This window comes from Syngnathoides biaculeatus, chromosome 12, assembly GCF_019802595.1.
Source record: "Syngnathoides biaculeatus isolate LvHL_M chromosome 12, ASM1980259v1, whole genome shotgun sequence".
NCBI lineage: Eukaryota > Metazoa > Chordata > Actinopteri > Syngnathiformes > Syngnathidae > Syngnathoides > Syngnathoides biaculeatus.
This window is the reverse complement of record NC_084651.1, coordinates 10,490,702-10,503,306: the sequence shown is the minus strand read 5'-3', so window position 1 is coordinate 10,503,306 and position 12,605 is coordinate 10,490,702. Positions and strand designations below refer to the sequence as shown.

The following is a 12,605-nucleotide window of genomic DNA, read 5'->3' as shown; positions in this document are numbered from 1 at the left end:
GGGGTCAGGAACCTATGGCTTGCGAGCCATACCTGGCTCTTTTTGTCGTTGCGTATGCCTCGACATACGATATACAGCAGTGTCCATTGCGATCAACCGAACGTTTTTTGAACATTTTGTCAGCACACGTCTCTAACAACAACCTGCTGCAAGGCCACACTCTTCTTCCTTGTTTACCTTGCACCGCTCCCCTCCGCTCTTAAAGGAACACACTCATAATTACAAATGTTACACTCCTCACGCAGCATATCAATGTGGTTTATAATGACACTGTGCTTACGCACCACCCACCACTGGAATTTTTTTTTTTTTACATAAAGGCATGCCTCTGCCCGTAAGCACTATTGGCGAGCGCACATAAGTGGGGAGAAATGAAAAAAAAAAAAATTAAACCCGCAGACCAGCTGATTGTGAAAACTTGGAACGCACTTCCCCTCACATACCACACACTGCGGCGTATGATTATTTCTGTACTGACAATGTTTGGTTCTCCCTATGCAGATGAAAATTCTTTCTTACATTTAAAAAAAAAAACATTAAGTTCACAAATGACGGATGGAAGTCTTAAAGGCTGCATAAAGTTTGATTTAATGACATATGAAACAGACGACTAAGCCATCAGCAAAGAAGTCGCATTAATGGTAAAAAGTACTTTTGTTATCGTTGGTTAGCAACATCATAATGTTATTTAAATGAATTTAGAGACGTATTGTACTCTTAAAGTCTTGGTCTTACATAAAATGCGTGAATACATTGCCGTTGCCGTTGATGGCTCTCTCAGCCTAAAAGGTTCCCGACCCTTGGTCTAGTCACTCGTGCAGTACCTTCCGAAACATTAGCACCAATAAAATGGATGTAAAATAAAAGAACACAACAGAATTTCCTTGTTAAGGAACTTTTATTGATCTTGTAGCAAGAGCGTTCACTGGAATTTCATCTTTCATGAAAAATATTTTCTCAAATCAAAGTTTGTTCCAAATCTTTTCTCGTTGTTTGAAAATTACACCATTTTTTTCTGCGCTCCTTGTCCAATCTGCACTCAAGAATTTTGCTAGACAAAACGTAGAATGAATCCATTTGCGATGGAAAACGGGTGTTGAACCAAATAACTGTGATGTGTTGTTTCCTCTCAACTCTTTCAAACTCCACATCGACAAACAAAAGCAAAAAGAACCCATTTTCTTCAGTTGCTGAATACAATGTTTCTTTACAGTGGTGACCCCCCCACCCAAAAAGATCCATTTTGCAGTAGTACAAAATGATGACTAGATTTTTGTACTGCATTGCATTTAAGTAAGATGTCGGTACAACTACATGACCAAAAAAAAAAGATCATTACAGTAGAATGGATTAAGGACACTGGGGAGAGTTATGCAGATTATGGAATGGCACCATTAAACTCAGAAACCCTTTTGACCATGGTAAAGGTCGGTTTAACCTACAGTCAAAAGAGACCATTAATACAGAAAATGGTATCTTTAAAAAAAAAAAAAAAAATTAAATGCATACACCATACCTGGATCATTTCCAGTGTTACGAAAAGCACTTCCCGCCTAAAATTTACATTGGGCTTCATCAATTTCCACATTAGGTCGGAATATTTAAGTCAAGTATCAGCTCCCTTCTTGCATCAGGGTTACAAAATTTGGGAAATTTTCAAATCGGGACACTTTCATTTGGATGTCATGAGTATTTACAGGGATAACCTGGATATGGATTTAATTTTTGCAACATTCTTCTTTTTTTGTTGTTCGATAATGTAACCACATAAAAAACTATGACACTAATAATCGATATTCGTGCATGTCTCCTAGTGACAAAACTAAATGTTAATTGCCTACATTGTTTTCCACAACCGTTTTTTTCTGGTTAATTCTTATTAATTGTCATTTGAATTTTTTTTTTCCAAGTGTCCAAGTTTGAAAATTTCCTGTCTCAAGTTTCCATAAACTTCGTGAGAATTTCCCAAAGCTTTTCACCTATTTTTCAACATAAAGCTCTTGTCAACCAAAAAGGCTTTCCCCATATTACAGTATTTCACCTGGAGGAAAAAAATATATTATATAATTTGTACCCGCCAAGAAAACAATTGATGACAATTTCCAAATTTCTCAAATCAGTGATCATCCACACAGGATGGTCAGAATTATCACTGAACGGCCGACGTTTAACTTTTTGGCCTCCAATTACAGTAGAAAATACTTTTAATTTAATTTATTTCATAAATTGAAAAATCTATACACACGGAAAGAGACCAAACTGCACATTGTGGAGCGTTTTCAAATAGTTCCCAATCCAAATCGGAAAGAAAAAAAATATAATGATTTAATTTTTTTAAAAAAAATAAGTTCTGAATAAATTTCAAAGAATTAAGGCTAAAATAAAAAACACAGCCGCGTCCTCTTGAGATAAGTCAGGCGTGCTCTGTTAATGAGCTCACTGCCATTCGTGTGTGTGTGTGTGTGTGGATGCATAATCATCACGCCAGCTCCCTTTGTTGTATGGCTGAATTGTACAGCAGCTATGGAATTCTATTCAAATTGACCCAGTTTCCAGAGTGAGGCCCCCGCCGTACCAGACAGTATGCACTGCATCCCTCGGATTTTTACGCACGCACGTATACACGCACACACACATGCGCGCACACACACACGCAGACGACATCCAGCAGCAACGAGGTGGAGAGCGAAAGAAGATGGCTGCCACGAGGGCTCAACAACACATTTGTTTCGATAAGCCAAGCCACTGACATGACAGGCCATGTCAGGTCATTTACTTGTTTGTTTTTTTACGATGGTGCCAGTCTTTCAGATGTCCATTTCAAACTGAGCGTCGTCACCTTAAACACAAACAAAACCAAAGTATTAAGAGACACAATTAAAAAAAATAATAATTTATGCAATTAGTGAACCTTCGTTTCTCGCAGTTTATCTTTAGTGCCTTGATCATATTGCAATTTTTTTAAGGCAAATGTTTTTTATAGGGTTTTACAGTGCAGTGTACAGTACTGAAAAGGCAAATCCTAATTGAGAGTTGCGTGCCTTCAATATAGAGCTCGTGAACGTGACGTCACCATTTTCACGGCGCCATATTGCCGGTCAAACAGAGCTGCTCGACATTGTGGGAGACATTGAACCAGAGGAGAATATTTACAGTACCCGCGACCCGTTGTGCTGTTGGTTGTCACAAAAGACGAGACAGATATTCAAAGAGGTCATTCTATAGAATACCAGCTGAAAAGACGAGAAAAGATCGATGCATTTCGGAAATTAAACGTGATGGATGGTGCCCAACCAAATACACACGACTGTGTAGCGATCACTTCATTTCAGGTAGAAAATTATTTTTAATCTCAAATTATGAAGTATTTATCATGACAAATTGGCTCACTTGAGAACAATGCGTTTAAAAAAAACAACAACAGGGAGTCAACTCCAAAGTACACGGAAGCGCGTTATGGCCACGCGCTAAACTTTGGTAAACCTCTCCCCGGCAGACTTTTTTTTTTTTTTTTTTTAAATATGCATTGTTCTCAAATGACTCCAATCCTTATTACAAAAAGAAAATAAACCGTCGTTCACACAGAGGTTGAAGTAGGTTAACGTATGGTCGCAACACGCTTCCGTGTACGGGGGGGGATGTGAAGCCTATCCCAGTGGTTTTGTTTTCTTTTTTTAAATACGCATTGGACTCATTTGAAAACAATGTGTATTTAAAAAAAACAAAAAACATCCTTCATGGAGAAGTTTACCAAAGTTTAACGTGTGGCCGCAACATGCTTCGTGTATGGAAGATCCGACTGTGTCTTTTTTTTCCCCCAATCATAGTTAATGAATGCGAGTTTGTGTAAAACGAGGGGTCATTTATTTAGATATTGGCATTTGTATTGAAAAAAATCTGAGTGGCTCCATCACTATGTGGGATTTATTCTTGATTGAGAACAGATCCAGCAACAAAGTTATTTGTATGCGTCCAGACTTTTCTGCGCTTTCAAACTTTTCCGTGTAAATCTCGACGACTCACTCACCAGATACGTGTGTAGATCCACGGAAGTGAATTAACGGTCCAATTTCTTATCGGCGAAAACATCGACTTTGGCATTAAATATGGGTCCTCTATGCCAAGGGTCTCTCATTTTTCCATGTACCTTCATTTATTATCACCTTCCAAATGTTTAACGGTATCGGACAAAACTCTGGGCGTCGTGCTATAAGACATATTTTCGTTTCGTCTCAAAGGACTTAGCATTGAACAATACTTGGTTTGACCGGCAATATGGCCATCACGTGATTTTGGTGACGTCGGTGCACGAGCTCTAGTGCAGCTTTTCACCGACAGTGTGTGGTTCTGTAGGCTCAGTAGATGCTGATGTTTCAATTAGCAACACTGAAGGTTTCCGAATACTCTGATTTCCTTGCAAATTCCCCCCAAATTGCACACTCATTGAAGACTACATTTGTTGATGTGAATGGTTGTTTATCTATCGGCGCCGTGCGATTGGCCGGGGACCAGTCCAGTGTTTTTGCCGCCCGTCACTCAAAATCAACTGGGACAGGTGATAGTTTACCCGTGGCACTCACGAAGATAAACGCTCTAGAAAAGGAATGACAGATGCAGTAGAAGCAGGTTGTTACCGGTCATAGACTTTCCGTTGTGGTTGCTGACGTGGTTGTTGGCTTCATTCTTCCGGTTCTCATGGAGCGTGTTTTGGCTGGTCACACCGGGGATAACAGGCAGGTGAGCGGGCGGGGTCTGGGCAATGGGCGAATTACGCATATCCAGCAAGAACTTGCGGTCGTAGATGATCCGTGTTCCTGCGACAAAATCCAGAGGATGGTTTTTGCATGGATCGGTATTCTATTCATCTTCTTCACCATATGACATAGAAGGTTTGGGACAGGGCAAGTGTAGGTGCCTGACACCCTCGCCACACGTCTACTGTACAATAATTAATAAATACATAAATAAAGCAGAGATCAACTTCTGGCTAGCAATATCCATTCAAATAGTGCCAAAGCAATTACCATAATTTCCGGCCTATAAGCCGCGACTTTTTTCGCACGCTTTCAACCCTGCGGCTTATGCGGTGATGCAGCTAATTTGTGCATTTTTTCTCACAGCCCAAAGGGGCACTTGAGCAGAAAAGGTAAGCGTGACACCGGTGGAATATATGTGCAGAGGAAGTGACTTTTACGGTATGTTTTTTTTCCAAAGTGGCCCAGTTAGCGCTGCGCTAGCCTGTTGCTACTATATTAGTGCCGTGTCTCAGTGATTTTTAACAGTATGTTTTTTTTTTAACTGGGCCTGTTAGCGCCGCGCTAGCGCGTTGCTGCTGTGCTACTGCCATGTCTCAGTGATTGAGGTATGTTTTTTTTTGTTTAAACTGGCCCTGTTCGTGCTGTCCTATCGTGTTGCTACTGTGTAGCTGCCGTGGCTGTTTTTTTTTTTTTTTAACCAGCCAATTTCGTGCTACCACGTTGTTCCTACATTAAGCTAAGCTATTAAAACTTTGAAAATTCTTTCTGTGTACCGTCTGTGTAAATATCTTGTGTTCCAAACGTTGGTTTCAATGTGGCCACTTGTGGCTTTTACACAGGTGTACCAAGTGGTATTTCTTTTCCAAATGTACTGGGCGAGGTATAAAATCAGGTGCGCTCTGTAGGCCGGAAATTACGGTATACATAGGTGTGAATGGTTGTCAATATGTCCCATGCAATTGACTGGAGACCAGTCCATGGTGTACTATGCCTCTCCCTAAGAGTACTCATGGGAAAGGCTCCAGTTCACCACAACCCCTAAAGAAGACAAGCACTGTAGAAAATGGATGGATTGACAATTTTTCATTTTATATTTTTGGCATGGCAGTTAATGTTTCAATTTACAGTAAATGTCTTGAAATCTGTTAGTCTTTTACACAAATGCTAAGCAGTTTTACATTTTTCAGTTTGACCTGATCCATGACCCTTAAACCAGTGTACGGTACATACTGTTACCTCCCTATTAACAATTTAAGCTGAGTTGATTACTCCGGTAAATGAAAAGAGCAGGCTTCTTTTTCAACACGTTCCTAATTTTCTCAATATGAAAAATTAAGTACAGTATTTGGATCAGTGCTCTCAGAGATAAATTAAGGTAGCGTCTGCACAAAGAGGCACAAAGCATTTTTTCTTCAATAAAATGAAATTTGCTGACCCGGAACTATAATAACATCTGAGTGTTTATCACTGTCAAAGCAATCAGATTCAAAGATGATTTCCACATTGGACACTTTGACCTTGTACAGCAGGAACATAATGTCATTTTATCAGGGCACTGTTCCTGCAAATGCTTCAATCCCGTGCAGCTAGGACCAGCTAAGTGTTCTCCAAAATTATTTTATAACAGCTATGATAATGGATTCAACAATGACGACTCATGGTACTTTTATACTCTACAATTCTGGCACTACAATTAGTCTTAACTTCAAGCCTGGCTCAACTCAAGAAAAAAAATTGCCCAACAGAAGTAAAGAACTAACGTATCCAAACCACTAATAAATAACAACAGTGGCCAACAACTTTTTGTAAACAAAGGACTTTCATTTGGGTATTCCACGACTGGTGTAGTACATTTAAGTCTAGTTGTTTGACAACAACTGAGAGTTACAATGTAGACCGCTACGTTAGCTTCACGCAGTAGCGAGCTAGCTGCCATAACCTTGTCGCTTGTTATTCAAGGGACAGCGACACAACATTGTGTTGAAATTTAATACATTTATAATTTGCAAACAATGAAAAAAATATTCGTCTATATTATAGATTCTATAAACTGATCGTATCGTTGTGCTACATTCTCCAGACTACCGCAAAGGGCCGTGTTCAGTTGTCACTCAATCACAATGTAAATGTCTGTAGCGACATGCCTCGCGATTCAGTGGCGACCAATCTGGGGTGTAATATGCATTTCACCCTAAGTCGGTTGCGACAGGCTCCAGCTCGTTGCAGTACTGGACAGGATAAGCAGTGTCGAAAACGGACGGAAGGAAATAAATACGATACTAAACAAGTTAATATTAAGAACTAGATCTAATAATAGTTGGCAGTCAGCTTAGAGGAAGTTTGCAGATTCATTAGGCCGCTTCCTCATTTTTAATTAAAGTTAACAGATTGTTTGAACACATTTGTGTTATTGGTTATCCTGTTTTTCCACATTTATTCATATTCGAATGCTGAACCTCTGTTTCATCCATCCATTTTCTTTGCCACTTATCCTCACAAGGGTCACGGGGAGTGCTGGAGTCTATCCCAGCTATCAAAGGGCAGGAGGCGGGGTACACCCTGAACTGGTTGCCAGCCAATCGCAGGGCACATAGAGACAAACAGTCGTGCTCACAATCACACCTAGGGGCAATTTAGAGTGTCCAATTAATGTTGCATGTTTTTGGGATGTGGGAGGAAACAGTAGTGCCCGGAGGAAACCCATGCAGGCATAGGGAGAACATGCAGACTCCACACAGGCGGGGCAGGGATCGAACCCGGGTCCTCAGAACTGTGAGGCCAACACTTTACCAGCTCCTCCATCGTGTCGCCACTTCTTGTTTCATATGATGGCTAATATTGTTACAATGACACAACAATGCCCGTGCAGTTAATGCAGGTTTTATGGTGCCCAGAGACATGGTAGAGAAATAATCCAAACATTATTGATCTCAATGGGAAATTTGGATTTAAAACTATAATTCAACTAGCCGTTAGCCATTATTTACTCTCTTGAATACAAGGAATACATCACTGCATTGATAATTCTGCCTTTTCCATAGTAAAGGGGAATTAAATACATTTTCTGACAATCCTGTTTGGAGAACTGTATAGAATAATTCTAGAATATGTGAAGCAGTTTACTGCCCGGTCTAAGAACATTAAAATTGCTATTCTCGTGTTATTGTTTGTGACACTACTCCAACAAAAGCATGTCTGAACATTCCCCAGAGTTGGCTACATAACCCAAAACCACAACAACAACACCACCACCACCATCTTGGTGTTTTTCTCAGCAAATTGTACAATTTGTGCTCTGCAAAGTAGCCAATCACTGTGCAGCAACGAGGGAGAAGGCGGGGCTAACATTGTTTTTGTTTTGAACGCCATGACAAGGTAGCAAAAGGCCAGAATATCAGAAGACACAGGTGTGTGTGCAACTCAACATTAATTTTGCCTGTTTATGGTAAAAAAAAAAAAAAAAAAAAACGAGAGAAAATAAATGAGAACCTTCCTACCTCCGGGAGTGGTCGAGAATAAAGTGCCTCCAGGGGTGGTACAGTAGTCATGAGGTAGCTGCGTTGAGTCGTTGATCAACACCGTCCTGGTCGGGATGGCCCTGCTCTCGCTAAGCTGACGACTGTTCGACATTTTCCGGCGCCGCTTCGTTGACAAATTCGGCCTCTCAGGTAACTTGGGGTGCTTATCTCCCGACGGACGGTGCAAACCAGGACCGTTCCCCGCTCTCTTGCGTCTTTCCAAGGGCTTTTTGTCGCACCTCGCGTCGTCCCAGCCGTCAGCGCCGTCCCTTTCCTGAGCAAGGCAGGAAGCAGGGCGAGCAGTGGGCGGAAGTGACGTCGAGAGGCGCGGCCAAGGAGGCCAAGATGTTAAAATATACTGTAAATATTACCCGTCATGACATTACACTATGTTACGTAGACATATTCTAATCACAACAACGATACATTCTTGCATTCTTTCTTGAATACGAACAAATTCAAATTAAAGATCCAAAAATCGAAGATACACGCACGGAAACAGTATTTACCGAAATTTATTAAACAATACTGAAAAGTGTATGTGTTCAGTCACTGTCAGGCATGATGTGCTTTGTTAAATGTTTGTGCGTTTTGTCACATTGAGATGCTTTTGTTTCGGTGTTTTATTCACAAGTTTTTTACGTGGAAAGACAAAACATAGTTATTTCCTCGAACACATGATTTGAACTACAGACAGGCAGTTTCATAAATTAGCTGCGACCCTTGTGAGGATAAGCATCTTTGGAAAATGGATGGTTAGATAAATTGGTTGACTTGAGAAGAAGTGATCACATTTCAGGGTGAAATAATAACATTTAGGGTAGTGATTTACAACCTTTAGGCACATATTTTACAATTGAAAAATCCCATGGCACACCAACAAAAGTAAATGTCACCAAAAATTGATTTATTAATTACTGTATGTACTTCCTGCCATCTAATAGAAGAGGATTTTTTGGTTTTGTCTGTCATTGTGCCTCACTGGCATAAATAGATGAATAAAGATACATTATTTCTCGGAATAAATGTTTTTTTTAAGCAATTACATAAAATTGAATAACGGCACACTAATGTACCCCGGCACACTGTTTGGGTATTCCATTAAATTGTTGTCAAACGTAAAAACAAGTCAAATATGAGCCAAACAGTATGGAAGGAGTGTAATGAGTACTTTTACCAGAGCATTTTTTTTTAACACATGCATCTGTACTACTAAGTGTCAGTGTACAGCCCTTTATCATGTGTTTGACCCAACGTTTTTTTTTTTTCAGTTCTCCTGGACTAACTCGGGATTGTCCTACATCCCCTGAACGCACCGCTGCACGTTGCGCATGCGTATTGCTCTTCCGCCCGCCTGAAGTCCACCGCCTCGACCGACTCCTCTTCCGTCGCCATCCTTCATCCAACCCCGCACTTAATCATGAGCTTCACTGTGGAAGAGAGGGGCATTCCCAACTCTTTGACCTACCGCTTGTTCTTCAGTGAGTACAACATACGAATATATGTATGTTTTTGAAAAAAAATATCTGCCGACTGAAATTGTTTGTTGTCCTTTTTCAAGAAAGCACTGCGCGAGTGGCTTTCGGTAACCTCCCACGTGTCACTTATTCATTGAATGTCGCCGCAAAATTTCTTCAGCTTGGTGAAAGTTTTCATTTAGCACACTTTTTTTTTTTTTAATATTCGATTTGGTTTTGGGCTATATAAGAATACTCAATTGGGTTAAACCGGTTTGCCAGCAAATTTGCGGTTGTGGGGGGATTGAAAACGTCTTGCGATTGCAAGGGAAAATCTTCCAAGTTGGTTACGCACGTCATCAGCTTGGGAAGCATAAATATTTACTGGTGGGACAACACCCTCTGATGAATGGCCGTTTATAGAGTGCATTGTCAAGTCAGGTCGCCACAGTGACTATTGCCTTTGTGGGTGTGTTTTGTCTCCGCGGCCCAGGACTGTGATACAGGATACTGTAATAGCTGGAATTACACTGCAGTATTTCCTTCCTTAAATGCGTTGACATCATTGACCTTTCCTGCTTCCATTGTCTTCCAGAGAATTCCGAGGGGAAGTACATTTCACCGTTCCATGACATACCAATATATGGTCAGGAGGGACAGGTAAGGCATATTTTCATGGAGGCGTTATGCAGTTATGACGTTAGTCGGGTATGCACGCATCCTAACGTGTTAGTAAAGCGTCTTCATCAAAATACACCAAGGATCAAGAATTGTAAGACGCTTTAAACTGCAGTTTTCTCTTTAAATTTTGCTGAAATTAGTCTGTTTTGAGGGAGAAGTGGTGTCTTGTCCCGCCCCATACACTCCAGCACAGGTGTCGAACTCAAGGCCTGGGGGCCAGACGCGGCCCACCACGTGATTTTGTATGGTCCGCCGAGGCAAATCATCTTTGTCAACTTCCAGGATTCCTGAGAAAAGCTGGACCAAAATGTTCAAATTGTCATATAAATGAGAATGTTGAGATATTATAAGCGTTTTCGTACTGCCAAACATGAATAATGGTTGGGGAAAAAAAATTCAGTTGATTTCTGATTCCCAAACTCGTTCATAAATTTCGTGTGTAATTATCCATCCATCCATTTTCTTTGGCGCTTATCCTCACGGGGGTCGCAGGGAGTGCTGGACCCTATCCCAGCTGTCAATGGGGCAGGAGCCGGGGTACACCCTGAACTGGTCGCCAGCCAATCGCAGGGCACATAGAGACAAACAGTCGCAAACACAATCACACCTAGGGGCAATTTAGAGTCAACAATTAATGTTGCATGTTTTGGGGATGTGGGAGGAAACCGGTTGTGCCCGGAGAAAACCCGCGGAGGCAGGCATGGGGAGAACATGCAAACTCCACACAGGCAGGTCCGGGCTTGAACCTGGGTCCTCAGAACTGTGAGGCCAACGCTTTACCAGCTGACCCACTGTGGCGCTTCAAATTGTCATATAAATATAATCGTGATATAAGCCACAGGTGTCAAACTCAAGGCCCGGGGGCCAGATCAGGCCCACCGCATGATTTTATGTGACCGGCGTAGGCAAATCATGTATATCAACTTCCATGATTTTTTTCCTTTTCAAATCTGTACCAAAATTTCTAATTGTCCTATCATAAATGATAATGTTGAGATTATTACGAGCATTTTGTGTTTCCAAACAAAAATAGTAAAAAAAAACATTACCCTTGATTTCTGATTCCAAAACTAGTTAATAAATTCATGTGTAAATATGATGAAATTGCTTTAATTAATGTAATTTAATTCATTAATTACGGTTAAAGATTTTTATGGTTTCCCAGTCATAAGGAAACTGGAAGTACAATGTGACCCGTGACAAAAATGAGTTTGACACCCCTGTTATAAGCGTTTTCGTATCGCCAAACATGAATAATGGTTGAAAAATAAAACTCTTTACTGTTGATTTCTGATTCCCAAACTAGTTCATAAAGCTCATGTGTAATTATGATGGGGTAATTAAAAAAATTGATGGTTTCACAATCATAACGGCGCTCTGAGCGAAACCGTAAGTACAATGTGGCCCTCGACAAAAATAAGTTTGACAACCCTGCACTTTCGAGTCAGTGGCAAGTACGGCTCTCATTACCATGACAACTTGGACGCACGATTTCGATCCCAAACTGGCGATTTGTGTATATTCATCTGCAGATCCGTGCATGTCCCCGTTGGCGGACACAAATACGACCCGCCCAATCATGTTGTGCACTTGACCTAGCAAATCAATTATGTGCCACTTATCAGAAGCTAACGCTGATTAGGGGCCTTGACAAAAATCAATGCAACTTTGGATTTGACGTGCTCGCGTTCCAGATCGTGTTTAAAATGGTGGATCTTCAAGAAACTCAGTGTCGGGGTGCTCATAATTACAATTGGAGAACTGAATTGTGACGTCGCATTTCTCAGAAATCTCATGGACGTGCTCACCGACACACTTTTGCTTTCAGATACTGGCAGATGACTCGGAGTTTTTCTTTGTCGTTTAGTTTCACACTTGACTGGTAGGCAGGCACTCCAGAGACCCAACTATTTGTATACAAAGCAAAATAAAATAATTGTTCTCTACTATGTCCTTTTAAAGTAATTTTAATGTTAAAATGCTGTCGTGCAGAGTTGGCCACCAATTGCATTAGATAATGATTTCCAGAACAAACGAGGTCAGAGTCGACTGGGCCCTGATATCATCTCTTACGACTGTAAGAGTCTGTGCAATGTCTGTCCGGTTGTAAAATTGTGTCAAAGGGGGAAAAAAAAACTGATAAGTGAAAATGAATCCACCCTCTGAAATGAAATCTTTTCCAGGATATCTTT

General features: G+C 40.8%; 2 protein-coding genes across 2 annotated transcripts in view; one reads left to right on the top strand and one right to left on the bottom strand.

The window, feature by feature from the left end:
• Positions 1–879: 879 nt before the first annotated feature.
• eif4ebp2 (eukaryotic translation initiation factor 4E binding protein 2) lies at positions 880–8,584 on the bottom strand. Its single transcript, XM_061837157.1, has 3 exons — positions 8,255–8,584; positions 4,635–4,814; positions 880–2,839 (listed from the first exon to the last, which is right to left on the bottom strand). Exons 1-3 carry the CDS (start codon positions 8,385–8,387, stop codon positions 2,808–2,810), a joined length of 345 nt encoding a protein of 114 aa, XP_061693141.1. The 5' UTR covers positions 8,388–8,584; the 3' UTR covers positions 880–2,807.
• A 969-nt stretch (positions 8,585–9,553) lies between these two features.
• Positions 9,554–12,605, top strand: part of ppa1b (inorganic pyrophosphatase 1b) — a 7,635-nt gene continuing 4,583 nt past the window's right edge. Inside the window, exons 1-3 of the mRNA XM_061837156.1 lie at positions 9,554–9,756; positions 10,328–10,392; positions 12,597–12,605. The exon at positions 12,597–12,605 is cut by the window's right edge and continues 45 nt beyond it. Of these exons, the coding sequence (XP_061693140.1) occupies positions 9,696–9,756; positions 10,328–10,392; positions 12,597–12,605 (135 nt within the window). The 5' untranslated portion in view covers positions 9,554–9,695. The remainder of the gene's footprint in view (positions 9,757–10,327; positions 10,393–12,596) is intronic.

Excerpts from the sequence above, each read along its gene's own strand:
- eif4ebp2 (XM_061837157.1), bottom strand. The coding sequence starts at position 8,387 with ATGTCGAACAGTCGTCAGCTTAGCGAGAGCAGGGCCATCCCGACCAGG. Across the intron at positions 4,815-8,254 it reads ATTCTCGACCACTCCCGGAG|GAACACGGATCATCTACGAC; the intron begins GTAGGAAGGTTC and ends ATTTTGTCGCAG. Across the intron at positions 2,840-4,634 it reads CAACGGAAAGTCTATGACCG|GTGACGACGCTCAGTTTGAA; the intron begins GTAACAACCTGC and ends TTTGTGTTTAAG.